At 36.2% G+C, this 23,895-nt stretch overlaps 1 protein-coding gene across 4 annotated transcripts in view; it reads right to left on the bottom strand.

Moving 5' to 3' along the window:
* LOC131077377 (pentatricopeptide repeat-containing protein At5g02860) overlaps positions 1-20,537 on the bottom strand; it is a 163,676-nt gene extending 143,139 nt beyond the window's left edge. For 3 of the 4 annotated variants that reach the window (XR_009113580.2, XR_009113581.2, XM_058014864.2), the window contains exon 1: positions 17,879-20,537. Coding sequence is in view for 2 of the 4 variants with exons in the window: in XM_058014864.2 (XP_057870847.2) it covers positions 17,893-20,391 (2,499 nt within the window). In the remaining 2 variants the exon portion in view is untranslated. Of the gene's footprint in view, positions 1-9,624; positions 9,824-17,878 lie in introns of those variants that run through there. The other variant, XM_058014865.2, reaches the window with a different exon arrangement.
* Positions 20,538-23,895: the final 3,358 nt, after the last annotated feature.

The following is a 23,895-nucleotide window of genomic DNA, read 5'->3' as shown; positions in this document are numbered from 1 at the left end:
ACTCGGATTAAATTCACCTTATATAATTTTATTTATTTTTAATTATAAGTAATATATCCTATAAATTATCAAAAAAGTTTAATATTATTGCTAAATAGATTTGAAATAAAATAAAAATTGTAATTTTTAAATAGTAATTTTAAATCTATTATTAAATACTAAAAATGCATCCTATAACACACTTATAATTATATTATTTAATATATATGTTTATAAAATTTAATTGTATTTAATTTTATTTAATATAACAATTTTTCAAGATAACTATATTAATATATACCTAAACAACTATTCAGGATAAAGCTGGAGAGGGGATAATTTTGGATAAACTCAAAAACCAGTCCGAGGCTCGTATGGGTTTTGACAGGTGGGTTTATGAAGGAATCAAGAATCTGGAAAAAACTGATAAGCAACAGGAAGAGAAAGGGAAGAAAGCTGAAATAAACCAGGAACAGTGGAATAAAGGTATGGAGGAAAAAGTGGAGAAGCTGGAAGCTCAAATTGGTAATCTAGAGGAAGGAAAAATAGCTATGAAAAACTTTTTGGTAATGATTCCGGATATCCTTACCTCTGTGACTAAAAATTTAGAGGAAATTACCAAGTTCCTTGATGGTTCCAGCACCTCCAAACCTGTCGTGGACCTAGATATTGATGAGGATGCTATCGAGGCGGGAACAATAGAAAGTGCTCCTGGTGGTGCGGCAAAAAGAACAAGGGCAAGCATGAAAAAAGTTGTTGTGGCCTCTTCCAAGGATATCCCTAAGCTTAGGGATAATATTAAAGATTTGCAAGGGATTAGCGGAAATTTGGCTAATGCCCTAAAAAACATTAAGTAATTTGTCTTCTGTCTTTTTTATGTTATGGTTGGATGTGGCTGGTTTTGTTGGGCTTTTTTGCTGATTTTTGCCCATAACTGTGCTGGTTTTTTGGCAGTCTGTCTTTTCATGTTTCTTAATGCTATTATCTTTTAAGGATCTTTTGTAAAGGGTTTCGGGATCCCTTCAAAACCTGCTTTTCCCGTAATCAAAAACATTTTAAAATTTATAAAATTATATTATTTGATTCATAGTTTATAAACTTTGAAAAAATATATTAATAACTATAGATTATAAAATATATCGAATTCTAAAAAAAAAACCTAAAAACAACTAAATAAATACACGTTGGGGAGTGTTGTGACCATTTCACACATCGCCCCATTTAAAATGGGGACCCCCTCTTTTGGCTCGTTTTTCGCTCGCCTTTCACTTCGTTTTTAGGGTTTTGTTAGTCAGTCAGTTGTCTGGATTTAGGGTCAAGCCTTAGGGTTCCCTTTTCTGTCTTTTCAGGCCAGAATCCAATCAGTTTTGAGAGCTTTTTGAGCTTCCTTTTGTAAGATGCAATTTTGAATGAAATGAATTCGCCAAAATGGTCTATTTTCAATTGGAATTTTGAGTGCAAAGTCTTAATTTTTCTAAGTGTTGGTGATGAAATGTGAATTTTTGTCCAATTGAGTAATTTTGACTAAGTTTTGAGTTTTTTTTATTTTTGATCCCGGGCATGGGGAATAATTTGTTTTTGCCTTATGAAGTGATTAAATGTGTAAAATCTTAACATTTTGGCCTATAGGAGCAAAATCGCTCCTGTCCCTCAATGAAGGACCGGAGCTCGTTTTCAAATATCTTACTGTCCCTGCAGAGTCAAGATGAATTTCGAATTGAAAGTGATGAAGAAAGGCGTGATCTTTCCGTTGAATATAAATTGAAGAATTTCACGAACACGGAAATGCCTCAGGGAAGAAAATCGCTCCTGTCCCTCAGTGAAGGACCGGAGCTTAAAATCAAATATTGCTTTGTCCTTGCAGGATTTTAACGACTTGATGATTTGAAGAGGTCCAAGGAGATGTGTTTTATCAAATGAATATAACTTGAAGTGTCGTCGTGAAGGAGAATGACCCAGGATGCAAAAATCGCTCCCGTCCCTCTCCCAGGGACCAGAGCGAAATTCTTCATAGGGCACGTTCTGGGCAAAGATCAAGCAAGTTTCACGTTCGAAGGCAAGAAAGGAGATGAATTGAACTCATTGAAGACAAATTGAAGATTATGAAACGTCAACAAGGGACCCAAATCTTGAAGTTCGCTCCTGTCCCTCAGGCAGGGACCAGAGCGATTTTTTGTCTTAGACAAATTTCTTGCCAAGTTACAGTGAATTCCAAGGCATGGATGAGTGGAAAGGTACATTACGAATCCATTGAAGATAATTTTTGAAGGTGATAAAACGAAATGAAGCCTACAGGACCAAGATCGCTCCTGTCCCTCTCCAAGGGACCAGAGCGAAGTTTTCATAAAGCTCTAAATTTTGAAGGATTAACAAGTATCAAGTATCCAAGGGGTTCAAAGGGACTTCATTTTACGCGTTGAAAGTAATTGCAAGTTGGTTTAAGCAAGGACAAGCTCAAAATCTTGAAGTTCGCTCCTGTCCCTCAGGAAGGGACCAGAGTGATGTTTATCATATTGGCCAAATCTCTCAAAAATCACGTTAGGTCAAGGTTTTACAAGGTGGTAAAAGGTCCAAGGCATGATTAGAAGATGATATACAAAGGCTTCAAACGTCAAACGATCATCAAATCGAACAAAGAGTCTAGATCGCTCCTGTCCCTCTCCAAGGGACCAGGGCAATTTGCATAGGATCCTTCATTTTCCTTCAAATGCATGTCAAAGCAAGTTCACACAAGATCAAGGACGTCCTTTAAGAGGCAATGAACGAGGAACCGAGGTCGAAAGATGACGCATTTTGGCTAGAGCTTCTAGATCGCTCCTGTCCCTCTCCAAGGGACAAGGGCGATGATCCTTCCAAGCGTCTAAATGCCTTATAGAAGTCAAGAAAAACAAGCATGGAGTAAAGAAACAATGTTATTATTCACCTTATGATGGAAATTGGAGATTGAAGATGCAAGATCTAAGTGAAAACATCTAGATCGCTCCTGTCCCTCTCCAAGGGACCAGGGCGATAATGGTCATAAAAGGCATTCGTTCACACAAGCAAGTCAATCTAGCTCGAAATCCCTAGCGAAAATGCCAAGTTCAACGTGGAGATGAAGACTTTGGACGTCAAAAATGCAAGAATCAAGACCAAGATGATAAATCGCTCCTGTCCCTCAGTCAGGGACCAGGGCGATGAGGTTTGTATATTTCATTTTCAAATTTTGGCGCTCAAACACATTTTTGAATTTATTTAAATGCTAGAAAATTCGATGAGTTTGAAAATCCAATTAAAATGGCATTTAAAAATTGCGCTTGGTATTAATTAATTGTTTTTGCCTTGTAAGAAAAATCGAATTTATTAATAAAAAACGATGGCATTTAATAATTAATTATTAATCAATTTAAAAAATTAAAGGAGCGCTTGGATTTGGTTTATTTTGTCAAGGTCGGCCATTGTTATTTATTTAAAATCGTTTAAAATTACTTTTACAAAAGTCGGCCTAGAGTGAATGGGTGGTATGAGCGCTTATAAAGGGAGGTGAAAGACTTTCATTTTCACATCATCTTTTATCATCTTTTACATGCGATCTTGAAGGAGAAGTGCGAGTTGTAGTTAGAGGTGCGAATTTATATTCAAAGGTGGTGCGAATTTCATCAAAGGAAGACGTAAACTACTATCCAAAGAGGATGCAAACTTGAAGTTTCCATTTGAGCGAATTTGCCAAGGACATCAAGGATATATCAAAGGTGGCGAAGTTCCTAATTTGAAGAAGAGATCACGTTGAAGACCATCTAACGTCAATTTTGCCTAGGCGATTTTGTTCATTTTGCATTCTAGAGTTAGCTCTCTATTGAGGTATGGCGATATTGGTTTTATTGTTTTAAATTTTGAACGTTAATCGTCATAGCCTAAATTTTGAAATTTTGAATTTTGAATTCCAAGTACCTCAATCGTTTTTAGGAAATGATAACTCTAAGACTTATCATGATGTTTCCTAAAATTTATTCTCTAATCTATGTTATTTATTGCAAAATTTAGTTTCTCATTATGAAATGTTGTGTAGGTATGGCGACCCCGAAGGCGGGAGCATCCACCAGTCGTCCAACTCTCATGAAGGAAGATCAAAGGACTGAAGAAGTGGAGACCAAGATCGTGTCGAAGTGGAGCAACATTGGAGATACAAACTTAGGCAACTTTAGCACGAAGAAGTTTCGAGAGGTCCCTTATATTGGCAAGCCATCACCTGTCGCCTGGAGAATAATCGAGAGTGGCATCATTAAGGTGGCCGGCTTTCCTCCAGCTGTTCAGTGCCATGAATTGATGATCGAGTGTGCTCGTCACTATGATCCTCAGTCCAGAACGATCGTCTCCAATGAAGGAAATACTTTGGCATACCTTTCAGAGGAAGCTATAAGTGAAGCTTTCCATCTTCCAGAGCACAGGGACATGATATACAAGAGCATAGAAGGAGCCAGGTCAATGTACGAAGATGATCCAGATGCTTGTCTAAGCATCATTGACAAGAACTGGTTACTCAAGAGCCGTCCCCGTCTAAGCAAGATCCCGAACACACCGCACAGGATTGATTTCCAGGAGGAGTACAGAGATTTGATTACAATGCTCAACCGAGTTACAGGAGCCCCTCACGCATTCTATTTTGAGAAGTGGATGTTCTACTTCATCCAGGTGATCGTTCAAGGGAAAGGTACCATACATTGGGCTAGGATGATTAGCCATGGCTTAGACGTACAGTTGAGGAGACTCAAGGCTACCAAGTCCTTCCACATGAGTTCATACGTCATCTATGCCTTGATTAGGAGTTTTGAGTACGCAGGACTACCTCACAGAGGGGTGATTGGAAGAGGACCCGGCGAGGTCAGAGCGTGTGATTCCTATGCCTACTTGCATCATCCGCCAGGGAGTAACTACAAGTTAGTAAATGATACCTTCACGATGAACATCACAAGGACGTTGCAAGGTGGGATTCACAACAAATTATCTCAGGATGCACAAGAATTAATCAAGAGGTACGGTGCTTGGTTTATTCAGTTTCCGAAGTTCACTTATATTAGAGTGCATGGATGTCCTTTACCTCCATACATGTTGCCGAGATATCCGACAGACAGAATTGTGTTACTTGAAGTAACAAGACAATTGGCAGCATATGCGAAGGCATTCAGACACAGACATGGGAATGGAGTTCCAGTACCTATCATTTTGGGCAATTCAGTTGAGGTATGTCCTAATGCTTTAGCCATGGATGACGCAGAGAAGGAGTTAGCCTTGTATTCTTTTCCATCTTTTGCTTTGAGAGAAAGCTTTGATCCACATGGACATTTAGAGGAGACAGTCGGTAGGAAGTTTAAGCATGAGTACCAAATTGAAGATTTTATGATGAATCTCTTAGATGATCTTGAAGTGAAACGAAAAATGCATTCTAGATTGCCTTTAGATTTCATCAGGAAATGCAGGATTTACAGAGTGGCCGACCAAGCTCAGGACAGTGGCAGACATATCCAATCATCCTATGATCGAGAAAGCAAATCAATAAGGTTGGATTGGAATGAGCCCGAGGTCGTGGATTTAGATGCTTTGATGGCACCAGTTTTGTCTTGTACTCGCAAATGGGTTGACGTACAGCATCAGAAGTTGAGAGAGCAAGGCATAGCTATGACTTTCACTTTGGAAGAGAAACCAGCCGAAGGTGGAGCTAGTGTGAGTGAAGGCAATCCTAATCCTAGAAATTCAGGTGAAGGTAACCTTCGATGTGCCAGTGAGGGCAATCTCCATCCAAGAGGTTCAAAGAGGAAAGAAAGATCAGAAAAGAAGGAATCTTCCAAGAGGAAACAGGGAGCCAACCGAGATCGATCATCCGGTACATCTTCTAGACCAGAGAAGAGAACACTTCAAGTGGAAGAATCCATGGAGTCGATGGTACAGAATGATAGGCAGGAGGAAGGACAGGCACAACAAGGATCACCAGATGGATCTCTCCAGGATTACGAGTTAGATGAAGATAAAGAAGACAACGAAATGACATCTCCTCCCAAACAAGAAGAAATAGTGCATAAAGAAATACAAGTTCAAGAAACAAGATCGGCCATCCCAGATTGGTTGAAGGAAAGATTAACTAAGGTGATCATGATAGAGGACGAAGATAATGCAATTGATTTAGAGAGCCTTGTTGGACGCTCACACGAAGTAACAGAGAAAAGGAAGGCTACTAAGATGTCCAAGATGATTCGAGATGAGACTGGATCCAGAAAACTGCAGATAGCTACACCGGCAGTAGACAAATATGAAGGTGAGATCCTAGCAGAAGAATATGATATACAGACATTTGAGCTAGGACCATCCACAGCAGAGCAGACATTGGATGATGCTACCGACTCATTTGAGGCGTTGAAAGACAAGCTTAGAGAAGAAATGGAGAAGAATAGAAAGCTTGAGAGAGAGAGAGGTGCATGGAGGACATATTTCAGTCATCTCAATGAGCCTTTGGGACGTCAGGATCCAGCTAGATCACCAGTACAGGCACTTCCACTTCAATCAGTTAATGAGGCAGAAAGATTCAGGAATATGGTCCAGCGTACAAGTACTTGGATGGATAAATCACATACAGTTGTCGTTGAGTTTGTAACAAGGATGATGAAGATTATTCATCAAGCTATCCAGGTTTTTGAGATAATCCACAATTTGATGATAACAGTAGCTGCATTTGCTCATACCAAAGATGTTATCATTCCTATCTTGAAAGTAATTAGACATACATCAAGGAAGGTCTTAGCACAAGAGAAGATCATGGATGGAGGACCTCACAGTTTGCTTCAATGGTCAACCTTACTCCATATGAAGAGTGTTTTCTTCGAGGACATCAGTGTTAGATGTAGCCAAATTGAGGAGGTGATCAATCCGATCCAGGACAGAGTATTTGAGGTACTTCGTACCATTCTTGGCGAAAGGATCGAGGTCGAGACAGATGTGGATATGCAGGAATTAGAGGATAGAATTAAGGTCATCTTTTGCAAGGACGCAAATGTTACAGACGAGCAATATGATCAGATGTTTGCCACCATGCTCCTGATTGAAAGAACAAAGGAACTTGAATCTTCATGGGACGCAGCTCTTCTAGATGCATTCGATCAGGTCATCCACTTGGAAGAAAGTATGAAGAATCTTCCCGAGATTCCAATTGCAGAAATCGAAGGAATCGTGTCAAGATTCATTGCATATGCTAAAAAAGAGAATTGGAAAGGGAATAAGATTCTAGATGAGAGGTTGTTATAGATGACATGGCATCTTATTTGTCATTGGTTCATGTCTCCTAGGTTTTTGTGCCAAATTTAATATTTGGCTATGCATTTAATATTGTTCAGTAAAAAGGAGGCCATTTGTATCAAACCCTAATTAGGGTTTAAGTGTCATGATCTTGACCGTTGATCTACTTTCAATCTGGACCTTTCATTGTAATTGAGGATGCTATTTATACCCTCATTTTTCATTTCATTTGTAATAGAATAGAGTAATAGTTAGATATCAGAGAGTTTGTTGTATTAGAGAGATTAGAGTTAGAAGCAATTTCATTTTTGTAGCAAGATTGAGTTTTGAGGAAAGGAATTCAAGCAATTGTTGTACATGATGACTTGGAAATCAATGAAATATTGAAGTTATGGTGTTTTGTTGCAACTTTCTTGGTTATCTTCATGGTTGTTCAATTTACTTGAATCATGCTCAATCAAAGTAGTGTATTAATTTGAAGGACAAAGTGTGAGACTTGATCTTTGGTAGGATTCGTTTTCCATACCACTAGCTTCTTGCTGATTGTAGGAACGCCTTGCGTGGTCGACTGGATATATTTGAATCACTTTACCTTCAATCATTATTGTATCTTGGATATGTACCTTCGTGGTAGTGTCTTTGATCTTTGATGCATTGAAAATCATTTTATTACCTTAGAAGATCGCATCAATTTCAATTAAGTTGTTATCTTATGGCAAAATTGAAGTTGGTTGAATCTTGCCAAGTCTTGTTCACACGAAGTCATTCTTAGGGTTAGACTAGATTAGACCTCTTGAAAACCCTACTCTTTTGTCATTTTTTTTTTGAAAAGCTTCTTTAGTTTAGCAGATTTCGGAATTTCGGAGTGTAAGATCCCCTTAAGGACACAGCAAATCACATCATACCGCTGGAAGCTTATCCACACGTAGAGACCCTACTAACCAGAACATTGGAGTCATCCTAACTGATCCTTCATGCGAATCTTCAGCAGTTAGAGACTTTTTTCAAGAGAGGATAAGATGCCTTTAGGTATTTTATTCTGTGTATGATGGTGTACAAAATACACGTCAACAGGGAGTTGAGACAAGGAAAAATGAAATCCTGGCAGCGGCAGAGAAGAAAAAGTTGTAGTCACCTCTCCTAGAAAAGTTGGCCTCTTGTGGACACTGTGGCGGCAACAAGGAATGGTGCTGATTCCGCCAGTCTGATTTGTGTGTTTAAGGGGCAGGAGATGGCAGAATCAGCACTCCATGTTGCCTACGACTTCCAACTCCAATTGATTTATGCATGTAAGGGGCAGGAGAACAACTTTTTATTAAAATTAAATGGTTTGAAACCTTAAAAACCATTCCAAAACCCTAAAAACAGTCTGTCAGGTTTTCCGTACAAACAAATGGAAAACTTTAACGATTTTTTTATAAATATTTGAAATTCGGCTAAATTCGAATTTCATGGTTGAAATTTGCCAAATGCTGCGACACAGCTGTCAACCATGCTGACAAGGAAAAAAGGGGAGAATTTGCAGGAAAAAATTACAAACCCTACCAAAGCACAAAATTAATAAAAATGAGACAAACGTAAACCAATGTCCCTACAGCTGCTGCTTCAATCTATTCACAATAAACGAAAAGCAGATCTAAAACATCAAGGTTTTAGAGTTCCTAGATTATTGAGATTGATATTTTTGCAGCCATTTAAATGAAAATATCAATTGCGAGTCGGAATTTGTTTTCAGGCGTGAGGCCAGAAATGTTTCAAACACTTAGGAAATGTGTTTGGTGTGAGAAATACTGAATTCCAATGGGGAATACCCACACAATACAGCCTATCAGCTAATAATAAGACATGTTTGTTATATTACATGATTTGGGATTGCACATAATGTGTACCCCAAAAGTCTGTCTAGAATCGTAGATTTTTCCTGAAGGAACTCTGCCTGCAACACTACATTATAGCTTCACTTGAGATTATGAGGTCATGTCTCTACTTGACTTGATTATGTATGTCAATTCAAAATCACATTAGATTTAAGTTTTCTGTACATTTTCATACAGGGTCTAATGTTATTCAGCTATTTTTAAAAGACAAAGATCCTCGAAATATATTAAAGATATCTGAGATAAATGTTTAGCATCTCCAGCCTTTCCCACATGAAATATTCACATTCACTGGTTACAAAGAAAAGAAATTCAAACAGAGGTGTGAAAATTCAAAATTCAAAATTCAAAATGTTGGAGTGGAAGCGAGTGGCCATTCATGCTCTCTCTCTGATAGTGACATTCACCAATATTTAAAAAGATGATAAATATTATTTTCATACTGCAAAAATAAAATATATTATTGAATGCCATGTATATTTTGGTAGTACAAAAAAAAAATTAAAAATAATATTTGCTACTTATTGGTAAGAAGATTTGTTACTGCAATTGTTTCTCTGAAACTAACCCTGGTCGCTTGAAGAGCAATGATAACCGTGCCAACAGTTGGATAGATTGCTATGAAACTGCAATCTTCCTCTGTGTTTGAGAGGGGCAGCTCCCTTGTATGATGGGGGTATTTGTGGTTTCTGTGTACTTTTAACCTGAAAGTACAAAAAGGAGAGAAAACTAAACTAAAGAAAGGTGAATAATAGAAACCCTACTGGAAGACATACGAACACCAAATAGGATTTCATGGATGATAACATATTATAGTGGGTTTTAGCACAAAATAAGTTTGACATGCAATGACAAAAGAAGGATAAAGAATCTCAACATATGAGGAAACAAGTTATCTTATCACATTCAAACCAAGATACCAAGGTATGATTGTGTTTCATCATTTACAAATATCATTTGAACTGAAAACCAATAGAACACACAGATACATAAAGGGATTATCAATTTTACATACGAGAAATTGATGATAATAATTTAGAAACACATTCAGGACATACGAATCAAATGCATTCTTTATTATCTTTTGAAGATATACAAGTTCAAAAGTCCTTAAGTACAAATTGTGAACATAAAAGTTCTCAAAATGTTTCTCTCAAAAATTCTCTAGAGTTTCCCCTCTATAAGAGTCCCCCTTTACAATGCAGAAGCCTTGTATTTATAGCCCTCATAAATAATTAACCCATAACCAATTAGCGTAACTACTTAGGATAACTACCTAAGGTAACCACTTAGGATAACTACCTAAGTTATTATTTCTGGTAACTACCTTTTAGAATCAAGTTAACGATGTACCTAACTTTTACATAAACTGAGTTCGATTCTAACTTGTAGTTACAATAAGTAACATAAGTCACTATTACAAAAAGATAATTTGAAACCCATAACATCAAAGAGAAAGCATGATACCGGCTTTGTCAAAGTGGCAATATGTCTTCTAGCAATCATGAAGAACTTGGTCTTGAAGGAAATCTACTCTGATTCTAATTTGAAAATTCACTCCAATTTGTGCAATCAAATATCCATCTTTTGTGGCATGTATCCTTAGTGAAAGAGTTCTCTTAGATTCTTGAAATGAATGATGACACAAATTGCTGCTTGGTTGGCTTTTACCTCTGTAGGGGTATCTGTATCTTCCTCCTCTTTATAAAACTCTAGAGATTTTTTATGCATTCATTGACCATTTCTCTAGTCTTCTTTTAGTTGCATGCAATAACAAAGTTCTTGTCATTAGCAACAAGTAACATAAAGCATCTCCAAAATTTCTCCAAGCATGTTGATTATTTGAAAAACCTTTTCTACAAGCAACTCAAAGATTGATAGATGCCGCACCCTTTAATGATTGTGCTACAGTACCATTAGTAGCTATATAACCGAAACTTGGAATAAAGGTAATCATTTCAAGAGCCTTTTTAGCAAACTCCATTGTGAGAGTGTGACATTAGATGAGACCATGTTTCTTCAAGGGAATCTGTCAAACAGCTTTTATGCTTCCATATTTGTCTTAAGACTTCTGTCAAACTAGCCACATCATTTTCCTGAAAGTTTCTATGCCCTGCTGTCAATACATTCGATGATAAATCTCTTTGAGACGTTCTGTAGAATGGGCTCACGTGCCCCACCTAGGCTTGCGCAGTGTACACAGACCTTTACCAAAGTGAATACAACCACAACACCTGACAAAAATCTCCCAACCATTATGCTTTGATGCATGTCTATAACCTGTTCCAAAGTTGGGAAGGATGCTGGTAGAGGTGGCTTTATACCTGCAATTGCACTTGCTTGAAGGTTTTTTTACGGCCTTTTCAACAACTCCATTTTCTGCAAATCTTTTAATCATTTCATTGTTTGAGATGAAATCTCTTTGAGGCCGACTATCAAACAGCTCAACACTATCGTGGGCTAGAGTCATTTCAATAGATCTAGTTTTGTATAACCCGCTATTATTGTTTTCCATGAGATAGCATCTCTTTGAGCCATTCGATATGTTTTGATGCATGTTAATTCCATATTCTAAAGCTTCCATTGTTGCGCAGGTAGTAAAGATGTTGGCAAATGTGGTGAATTTGATTTAGCAGCTGCAAATTGCATTTTTTCAAGAATTTCTACTCCGTTTTCACCAAAATCATTCTATGCATGTCATGTTGCAATTATAACTTACCAAACAGTCATATCCCTTCTAAATTTTCTATCCATGCTTCCATTTTGATGCGGGTGGAAAGAATTTAGTTTTACAGCTTTTCATTGTATTTGTTTCAAACTTTCAAAAGCCACTTTGACAAATCTATTCATTCATATCCGGCAACATTCCGTGAGATGACATTTCTTCGAAGTGTTTCTGTCGAGCAATTTCAGGTGCTTTGTCCATGGTTACATATTTTGTGTGTGAACATTCACGACAACAACATTTGACAAAACTTATGTGTTGTTACATTTAGATGCAAACATACTCAAGGCAATAGATAAATAATTCATTTTCACAACATTACGTAAATGTCATGAGTTTGAAAATGCCCTGTTGTATTCATTGACTAAGCCAATTTCTCCAACTTGTATTGATCTTATTTACAAGGAGAGAAACCTATGATATTGGAAATACTTCGCCTATATTCATATACGATCTACCTGCACTGAGGAACACATTCACACAACTACCATAGCTTTAATGTTCATAAATGCCAATGAAAGCTTATAATGTTAGAAAGGTCGAGGTTGCTACATTAATTCAAAGATTATGAGAGCTTCTTTGCAAAATCCTTTTGGCATGTTCTGCAATCATTTCACTTTATCCTGTGCAATGATATCTTGAAGGGGTCGACCAAACAGCTTACTGTGAAAAATTGGTTTATACAATAGCCATGTAATTGCTCTGAAGTTTCAAAAGCCGTTTCAACTGATACATTTCGTGCTTATCTTGAAATCGTCACATTCCATTGGACAACAATTCTTTTATGCAGTTTGTCAAAAAATTCAGGTTCGTTGTTTATGATCCCCATAGGCTGCTGCTTTAGTGCTTGAGGGACTTTGCCAAACAATTTGCTTGCCTTGTCTTTTCTACCACCTTTTGCATGCATGTTAAACATGGCATTTGCAGCAATGATATCTAAGAAATCTTCCTTTGCTTGCTGCGCAAAGAAAGATGGTGGAATTTAACTTTATGAAATTTGCATTTCCTTCGAATTCTGTAAACAATCCGTACATATTGCTATAGTTGCCTGTAGGTCTATGTTTTCACATTTTGCATGTATGTTGACAGAAGCATCTCCAGCTATAATATCTAGACAAAAATCTCCAAACCAACATGCTTTGATGCATGTCAATGACCTGTTCTAACCTGCCAGTTGCATTTGTTTAAAAGTTTCCAAAGCTTTTTCAATAGAGAAACCAAGGAAAGCTCTTAGGCAGCAGTTTTAGAATTAGTTACAGTAACCAACTTTCCCACAAAGAAGGTGTCGTTGTTTTAATGAACTCAGCCAAGTTTTAAGAATCACCAATGAATAGGCATTGAGACTACATCGGTGTTTGAATAGACTTCGGCAACTTTACTAAACCACCAATGAGATAATAATTAATTGGCTCTCTTTCAAAATTGTATCGGCCTTTTTCAAAACTTTACAAAGTTAGGTGAATTGCCGATAATGTCAGTTGGTTAACCATATCCCGATGCCTTCCATAACTTGTCATTAAGTGCATGTATCGGGTCTTTTGGAGATAAAAACAGCTTGATGCGGCATCTTTATGAAGTCAACCAACTTGCCGATAATACTTATTTTGCATCAGCCATTAGTTGAACAACTTTCGTGCTTTGATTACATTCCCACACAAAACTATTTTGCACCATTCCTCATAGATTTTTAAAAGTAATGGTTCCTATGATTTTGCTCAAGCCGCAATATTGCTCTTTAAGGTCTTAATCGTGACAAATGATGATTTCACTTTGGAATGGCAAGAGGCTCGACATTTAAGAGTGATTGAAGGCATTTCAAACAAATAATTATCTAACATGAAATTTCAAATGCCAAAATTTCAAAAATTCCCAAGTTTAAAAATAGGGCTAACACTACTAAACATTATTAAGTTACAAAGAAAGTTTAGCATATAATGGCTTAGCAGCCATATCAATCATTTCATGAGTAATATAAGGACTTGAATGAACTTTTGGGCTTTTCATTATGATTTGCAATTTTTATGTTGTCTAAATATCTTGTTTATAGAAATAGAGAACTATGTTCTTCGCATGGAGCTAACTATTTATCCTAAGGTATGGTGAGCTAAATGGATTCTAGGCTGCATCTACCATTGCCATAAGACATAAGGAGGATGGTTTAGAAATTAACTAGCCAGTACTTCCCTATATGATAGACAAAGCTACTATACAAAATAAACTTATGTATTCAATTTTTTTTCTTTATCTTAAATAACAAAGGAGAAGCAGTGATCTGATACCCTACTTTGTCAATCTCCATCCATCGGTGAGGTGGCCACTTTGTACCACTCATACGTAGACAGTGATTAAACCTCTTGGACATTTTCAATGACATGTAGATGAGTATAATTTCCTTCCATTTACCTCATTAGATCAAGAGCCATATCTCCTTGGACATTTTCTCCTTGTCTATTACTATACTAAGATTTGCTCAAGCGGTTTGACCTACTATACAATAGAAAGGGGGAGCTTGCCTTGAATTTTTGTGGAGCAAAACTTCACCTAACACCAACCCCTTGCTTTGTGAGAGTGTTTATGCCTCAATTTTGGCTTTACAAAATTGCCATCAATTGGTTAGATAAGATATGACTCACATCTCAACCTATCAGTCAAGATCCCTTACCTTCTATGTTGGTTTATTAATTAAAACTCTCTATCTATCATTCTATTTCATCAGGAGAAATTACATCTAATTTTTTTGTTATATGTAGCCCATATGCAGTTTTAGTTTACTCCTCCCTATTTATAGTTAAGGTACAGTTGTCCTTAAGTTAAAATTGCCATATCACATCAGAAAAGATAATGTTTCAGTATTTTTTTAAAAACAGAGTTCATTAAGACAAGAGACACTACTATTGTGTAAATATAAAAGAAAATTTAACAATGATAAATAGTTGACCTATTTCTGCGAGATGTCATCAGCTCAAGATAACTATGGAAGGCTGATAACATCCAGTGAGAAGAAAAGTCTTCATTGGAAACAATCTTTGGTGTTGAGGTAGATTTATGCAAGTCTCTTAGAGGCTCTGAAATGAAAAGAAAAAGCTCAAGTTGAAAAAAATGGGTTGCTTATAACAAGTAGTAGAACTGTAGAACACATAGACCTTTAAGAAGAAGAAATTCAAATCAATGATTTTTCAAGTTACTGTTGTTCAACTCTTGAGTTTGGTACAGCTACACCATGCTACACTCAAGATCTAGAGAGCACATTTTACACTAAAACTACAATTGAAATTTTGTATTAGGTGAACTTACAACCTAGACAAGGGAGAGAATTTCAATATTCCACTAAGCTGGACAATAGTACGTAATCAAATTTCAAGAACTGTGCAGAAAGATGAATGTTGAAAAAGATTGTAACATGGTGTTTACATGAATGTAATTATATAATATATCATATGACATATTCATCTGACTTTCCACAAGTGAAGAAGGATAAGAATGTTGCTGACACAAATGGTGATCCTACTACTATTCTTGCGTTATATTCCAAAGTCTTGTCTCCGTAGCCTTTGTGGCATGCCATGACAAGATAGTATTCTTAAGAAACTGTTAAACATGGTAGCAATTTGCTTGCTTTTAATTCTTTTAAGATCAGCTCAGAAGATTAGTGAACTCTCATCCTTCTCATCTTTAAAAGATTGCTCCATATGAAAAATTTATTTACAACTAGCATCTCCCAGTGACAGCAAGGTGTATTTGAGAGAACCATGCTTTTACCCCAAATTTCTTTTCATTTTCAAATTTATTTACAAAACTCGAAATTTCAACCTGTACTTTTATTATTATTTATTAAGTTACTTGCTTTTAAATGAGCTTTTTAGATGTGCATTCGTTAAGGGGTGACCATGAATTTCCTTGCTTTTAAATGAGCTTTTAAGATGTGCATTCGTTAAGGGGTGACCATGACTCAATACATGCATGAGATAAAAAGTTCTATGATAGCCGATATTGTTTTGGGGGCTGCCTTTACACTCAAAATCTAAATATGCAATTCATTCAGGTTGATTGCACAGTAGCTTCTCTTTCAGGGTGAGAAGTAGGTGCTAAAGCTCTACTAGTGGTTGATGTTAACAATGTTGAGCAACAAAGCAGAAGAGAAGCAAAAACTACCTCAAAACATCTTTTGGCAAAGTTGCTTTGTTATTGATGGTGAAAAGATGTTAAATTTTCTAAATCTATATCTTATATGCAAACTTGTTTCTAGCAATGTACCATTCTCGCTGGATTATATTAATTTATGTCAATATATCTGTTCCATAAACAGCAAGGACACTAGCATGGTCGGAATTTGCCAGTCCTGAGCTGATACAATCTTTAATAATTTGATTATTTCTGATAGAAGTGTCCATCCTGACAGGTTTACAAACTCCTACAGAAAGGCAGATATTTTAAAATCTGCTATACATATTCATATTTATTGTTAAATATACACTAACCACAATTTCTTGGTGTAGTCCAAATTTAAAATTGATGTAAGAATGTTATTAGCCAAATTTTATTTTACATCATTACGTCACAAACAATACTCTCTATTATTACGGCAGAAAGCTAAAGTTCTCATGCCATGATATCTCATTCAAGTTTTCAACAAAACAATAATTCGGGCAATTGGATTTAGAGCTTGAGAAGTCCTTTGCCAAAGAAAAAAAAAAAGATTTCCTCCAGTCCTTTAATTTCTGTTGAAAGCTTAAAACAAATAGCCTTGAAATCGTAGCTATGAATATAGAAGATCTAAATATATGAGATCAAAAACTTAATTCTTGTGATCTTTAAGATGGTCGGGAAGACAATTCTTACTCAAAGAAGAACATGTACCAACTCACAATGGCCAATCTCTCTGGAGCAGGAATCATGCTTGAGCATTGAAATCTAGTGTTTTTCCATGACCCACTAGTGAATGATTCCAACTCAAGGAATGACACAACAAAGCCACTGGTTGTTAAGTCTACTGTCCCATAAAGAATGAAGCTCTCACCTGTTAATCCCAGTTTAACCTGATTTCACTCCATTTGGCCCTCTTAAAGCTATCACTAACACTGCCAGAGATTCAGAGTTAACCTTAAATATCCAGTCCCCTCTACCCCAGCCCCAATAATATACCCAAAAAAGCAATAAATTTATTATGTTCACATCTTCATACCTAGGGGTATATTGATTTCCTTTGGCCCAATATAAAAACCAGAAAAATGAACACCGTGCTAGGATATTGCCTAGTCAATGTCACCCACACCACATTCATTCTGAGCTGGAACAGTGACATGGCCTTCAGGAATCTGTGATAAAATGAACATCGTGGCATCGCAAAGTATAATAATTATCATAATTTAGTATGATGTAAAAGTAGATGCCCAAAACATTAGTCAATGCAATTCCAGATTGGTTATAAAATATTTTATGATTATCTGAAATTCTGAATAACCCAACAGTTTTAGCAGAGTGTCACCAAGATTTCACTTGTAAGTTGCCTCGGTTTTGCTTTGCTAAAAAATGAAAAACTACATATATAAAGTAAAATCACCGGAAATTTGAGAGTAGTATATTTCTCAAATGTCAAATAGATTTGGAGCCAAAAAAATGCTCTTAACTGTCTGCAAGAAAACTCCACTTTCCCCAAAGAAAATGTGACTCTACATTAAGTTATCTAATTCATTATATATGGAATAATATTAAATTTGTAAGCATGGCAGATTAAATAGAAAGTTGCAAGTTCTTATCAAATATAAATCCTGCAGCGAACTTTTCGTACAATATAACTACCACAAGGGCTGAAAAGTTCGCATAAAAGAATGTAACAAGAAGAATGCCTAGTCATACAGCAATCAACTTATGTGACAATAAGACAGGTAAGTGAACTTACAGAGCATCTTCATTTGCTAAATTAGCCTTATCAATTTGCTGATAAATACCAATCTGTGGACTGGACATCCAAAGATTTTAATAATTCCTATATATCTACAACTAATTGTTCTTTATAGCCATTTTAAAAGTGCACCTTACTGACAGCTCTTAAGTTCGAAAATCATGTATGCGCTCAACAAGCCTAGCTTCTGCTTTTATACTGAAAAACTGATCATGTCTCCTGATATCATAAGCAAATACAATTGCTTCCCTGAATCTACCCACTTTACAAAAGCCATCTACGATTGCATTATAGGTAGCCTCATCAGGCTTGCATCTCTGTTTCTTCATGTACTCAACAACATCCATAGCTTCCTCAAACATTGAAAGATTTGAATAGCTAGCAACAAATGAATTGTATGTGATAACATTAGGGGTAAGGCCGGATTTTATCATTTCTGTAAGAAGTCTCGAAGCATCATGCATCAGACCACCTTTGCTGTAAGCATAAATAACTGTGTTATAAGAGACACAATCTGGCTTCAACCCATTTGTTTGCATTTCTCTAAGGATTTCTTCAGATTTCCTCCACTGTCCATTTTTGCCATACAAATTCATCAAAGTATTGTATGTTACTAAATCAGGAGCCAAACTATTCTTCTTGATAGAGTCTAATATCTTTTGTGCTTTTTCAACCAGGCCTAACCTCCCATAAATAGCAATCATGGCATTGAAAGTATTTAAATCTATTAAAAAACCCCTTCTGTTCATCTCTGAGAATGCATACTCTGTCGCTGGGAGAAGGTTACACTTGCTGTTTGCTAGCACAAGTGTCTTGAGAAGAATTCTACAGGGATGGACTTTGCCCCCATATATTTCATCTGCAAGTGCCTTCATTCGTTTTATCTCCTTCCCATTTGCATAAGCATTCAACAATGAACAATAGGAAATTTCATTTGGTTTGCAATGGCCACCCCTCATCTCTATAAGAACTTTCTCTGCTTGCCTCCAAAGACCCTCTCTAGACAGGGCTGTCAATACTGCGTTGTAGGTAGAAAGGTCAGGATAAAGGCCAGCCTTCAGCATCGCACTATAGATTGTCATAGCTTGCTCTACTGATCCACATCTACTATAAGCACAAATGAGAGTAGTGAACGTTTCCCGCTGTGGCACAAAGCCTGCAGCCTTCATTTCTTTAAACACTTGAGACAACTCTACATGCATTCCATTCTGTCCAAAAACTGATAACATAGTATTCCATGTAACAATGTCCGGAGTACACCCACTAGACCTAAGTTCATCAAACACTTTCATCATCTCCTCAAATTTCCCTTTCTTCCCATACATAACAATAAGAGCATTATATGTGCAGCGATTTGGCGTGCAGCCTGCATTTTTCATCTCCTTGAATATCTCCATAGCCTTCCCTGGCCGCCCTGCTTTGTCACATCCAGAAAGTAAACTGGTATATGTAAAAACATCAGGATGAATTCCTTTTCCTAACATAGCATCCTTTAAAGCGATCGCCTCACTGTAAAGGCCAGCTTTACTGTAAGCAGATATTAGCGTATTATAAGTAACAATGTTAGGATAACAGCCATTCGTCTCCATTTCTTGCAAGGTTTTCAATGCATCATCATGGTACCGAGATTTCCCATACAAATCTAGCAGAGAATTGTAGGTCAGCCTAGTTGGTTTACATCCAGCCGCCTTCATCTCATGAAAAATATTTATTGCCTCTTCACAAAGAGAATCTCTACGACATGCACCGATAAGAGTATTATAGGTGTACTCATCAGGTTTATTACCCCGATTTTTCATCTCGTCAAAAAGACCCGTAACTCTATCCCAAGGTCCCATTTTCCCATACACGGAAAGCATCAAATTATATGTGACGAGGTTGGGCTCAAGTCCTTGTTCCTGCATCTCCTGGAAAAGCAATGTTGCATCATTATATTTGCCATTCTTTGAAAAGGCAGTGATCAATAAATTATAGGCATAAGCATCCATGGAATAGCCTTCCTCCTGAAGACTCCTAAACAAGCCAACAGCTTGGCAGAATTTTCCCTCCTCGCCCAGAAGCCTAATCGTTACGCAAACTGCTCCCCAAGTTGGCTTGTAATCCTCATGTTTCCTCATCCACCCAAACACCTCCAGAGCTTTCTTCCACTCTCTAACATATTCTAGCCCTCTTATAATGCCTATCAAGTCCCCTTCAGCTAATTTTTCAATACCCAAATCCAAAATTTTATCTACATCGTCATTTTCTTCTAGAATAGATTCATAAACCAGCTTACCAGATTCTGTGAGCTTGCTCTTCCAAGTCTCATTTTTCTTCTTGACTCCATGATATCTCCCTCGTTTGGAATTTTCTTCTTCATGAGTAACCATTTGGGAAAAACAACTGTCCTCGTACTTTTTGTTTTCGATGCTTGGAGCAGGTCTGGAGGGGCATTCTATAGCCAACTGATTCTTTTGAATTTTCTGCTGGATTTCAATGAATTTTGGTTTGGGTTTGGCGTGTTCTTGTTCACGAGGAGGAGCAAGTAATCGTTGAAGAAGGGGAATTACAGGAGAGGGACCCGGAGGCGGCAGAGGAGGGTGCGTCAAGATGATTTTGGGCCTCTGTGGATATGAAGGCCGTGGCACCATGGAAGGGCCAGCCATTGTTTGGCTTCCTTTCCCTCTGTTCTGTTATCCAAAAACATATGAACCCAGAAAGCTTCCCATTTGTGCTTGGCTTGATATTGAAAACTCGATTCTGTACTGAAGACTGTGAAGTGCAAAAATCTCGACTTGCTTAATAAATGAGTACAATCGAGCATAAAATTAGTATTAACAGGATAATATTTTTTTAAAATATCTATCTAAATTTTATAGAGATATATAAAATTATTTTTTAACTTCAGAAATATTTTTATATTATATGGATATATAAATTTTGATTTTATATTATATTTTCTATTTTTTATATCTAATTGTTATTTTAAGAGTTATTGTATTATATATTAATATTATTAATATATGGTTTGATTATTAAACAGAATGCATAAATAAATAAGTAGATATATAAAAAAGTTAAAGATACTATTTATTCAAAAATTAATTTTATTTATTTTTAATAAAGTATCTATTTTTATTATTATTTCAAGAAATTATTTATTTTCAATAGTAATAAAATAAATAATACAACACATATAAATAATTATTAAATAATTTAAAATTAATAATTTTATTATTCAATTTTACATTTGATTGTATTTATTGATTAATTAAAATTAAAAATTGTTTTATATATGAAATTTTTAATATTTAATTTTCTTAAGGTTGTGTTTTTGTTAGAGTTTTCAAGTTTTCCTTCTTAATATACCTTTTTATTTGTATGTATTTTCACCCAACTCTCTTGTATCCTTTATTCCTATCAAGATATCAAACTTTCCCATCCCAACATACCTTTCCTCGGTTCCTATCATTTTTTCCCTTTCCCTATCAAAACTTTGGATTTTTACTTAACATTTGTTGTATCCATTCCCTAACTTTTTTCTCGCCTTTGTCACAATTTCCTCTTAGTAGCATGTTTTTCATCCAACACATTGACTCTTTAATCCTTCACACTAAACTATCTATCAGAGCTAGAATTTTCACCATCCCTTTATCTAGGTATGTTTTTATTGGTATCCTTGGTCCTTGACTTTCAATATCTCCTTCTATATATTTAATCAAAGTTAGAGATGTGGGAATACCTCTAATATGGTGCAAGGTATGAGACATCTTTGAGTCTCAATCCTTGACACTTTTCATTGTATTACCATAGTGGGATCACAAGTTTGGACTTATTCTTATTTGCATGCTTAGACATATAGATTGTTTGTCTCATCCTATCCCTAAATCCTCAATAATGGTATTGATTGCAAAAGGTATCCCTAACCTTCGATCTTCAAAACTCCAAAAATTCTACATTGTACATTATTCACTCCCACCTAACTCCTTGCATAACCTAGAGCATCATTAATGGCTTGATAAGACCCTCCAAATACCTATGTTACTCGGGGATGCGTCCCCAGATTTTTTTTAAGGCATCGTCATCTTGGGGATGTCTCGAGGATAGGGGCATCGTAATAAATTCTACATATTGACAGTGAATTTTGACATTGAATTCTATAAACAATTTGACTTTGACTCTCAATTTAACACAAATTTGACATAAGAACTTTGCTAGTTCTTATATGTTAAGGTTCTATAATGTATATGTGCATGCTTTATTCATGTTTCATATGAATATTTTAAATTTCCCTATACATTTTATTTTTCCCTTTTTTTATATAGTTGTCCCCTTTGTCGTCCCCAAAATTGCCAAAAAAAAATCACCATCCTGAAAACACATACCCCCTTCCCCTGCCATCCCCATCCTAGAAACTCGGGATAACATAGCCAAATACCCAATCGGATTCTCCTACCCAACATTAGTGTTTATTTGAGGGGTGCATATTCAAAGGCACACTTAACAATAAAATATGGAGGCTCCCATGTTGTAATCAATATGATAATTAGGTTTCCAACCCCATCTAATATCATTCCATATCCTAGCTACTATTTCAATAAATGTATTGCGCTCTTCTTCAACCTATGCACTCAAATTGAAGGATGTTGTTAATGCTTAGAACAATGGTGATCGTGAAGAAAAGGATTTCCTCACACCTCTAGATACCTATGTGCATCTCGAAGGGGTGATTTCTACACAAGGGAATTAATGTTCATGACACCAAAGGCATGGGATGTTGCAAATATGAGTTTGTGTCGTCCTTGATGTTAAACTTGTTGTTATTGATGGTAATTTTAGTACAAAAGGTTAAGTAGTTGCATTTTAGACTATTGTAGTATCAGAGGATTGGCTATGAGTTCATGCGAATGTGTGGAGTTTGATTCAAAAGGTATTTCTAGTTGTTGTATGACTTTTTTGGAAATTTGGAGATGTATTTTGTGGTCTGCACTTGAAGATGTCTAAAGGTGACTATTCCAGTGAACAAATTGTCAAACTGGGCATAGGTTTATGGTCTAAATTGTGGCACATTGCTTTATCACTTTTTGCAGTTTTAATATGACATTGGTGAATGCAAATGCTTGATATATATTTATTTTTATGTTCTCATTTGAACCATAGTTGAAGTTGTGATGGTTTAAGTATCGACTTGTATAGTGACAATGTGACAGTTTGCAGGAATGTGTTGCATTCCTCCACCTTCAGTTATTTTGATAGTGTGGCTTAGTAATTTGGCTATGTTGATGTCAATTGATGTTATTTTGAGCATCCACAAGAGTTTTGGTGGTTCATATTATGTTTTGAGTAAGTTTTGGTCGGTGTGCTTTAATGGTTTTATCCTTTAGAGTCGACCTGTGCAATTTTAGTCTGTGCAATAGTATGTGGAGCTGGAGGAGTTGATCTGAGATCAATAAGAAGGTGTTCCTAGATGGTGTGATCCTTCACATGTTCCATTCTTCCTTTCGCATTACCTTGGAGATTGTTTTTGGACCGACTAAATTTGTATCCTACAAGTTACATCTAATTAGGCTAACCTAATTGATGTTTCTTTGGTTGCAAATGGTATACAAAGATGAAATCCATTTGGAGGAAGAGAGATTTAGTAGATGTGAGATGTGAAGCTATGTATATTGTATCTTGTAAGTGTGAAGGTTCACTAGTGCAGTTGAGCAATAATGAAGTTAGTTTCAGATGTGTCATAATAGTGAACTGTAATCAGCATTTTAGAGGATGCATTCTTCTGCAACTCAACTATATTGATTCTTTGTATTCAGATCTCTTGCATCTTGCCCTAAATATGTTATCTTCAATGTTTGCAAGTCTAATGTATCTTGCCCTAATATTGTGTGTCTTAGTCTTGCGAGTCAAAATCTAGAGTAGTGAGCTTCCTTGGCCTTGAGCCTAAAACTTTGTAACATGTTTTCATATAGTGGGATAGTTCTTGCCGTGATTTTTAACTCGTTGGGTTTTCCATGTTAAAACTTGGTGTTCATGTGTGATTGTTCTTTTGTGTTTCATTTCTTTACTTTTGAACATATAGCAATTGGAATGAATGGTATTTAAATGGTTAAATTAATTAAGTACTAATATATGTTTATCCCCCCTCTCAACATCTAAAAGTGTTCAATAAT

This window comes from Cryptomeria japonica, chromosome 4 (genome assembly GCF_030272615.1).
Source record: "Cryptomeria japonica chromosome 4, Sugi_1.0, whole genome shotgun sequence".
Taxonomy (NCBI): Eukaryota; Viridiplantae; Streptophyta; class Pinopsida; order Cupressales; family Cupressaceae; genus Cryptomeria; species Cryptomeria japonica.
Note: the sequence above shows the minus strand (reverse complement) of the source record. Positions and strands in the feature narration are given on the sequence as shown.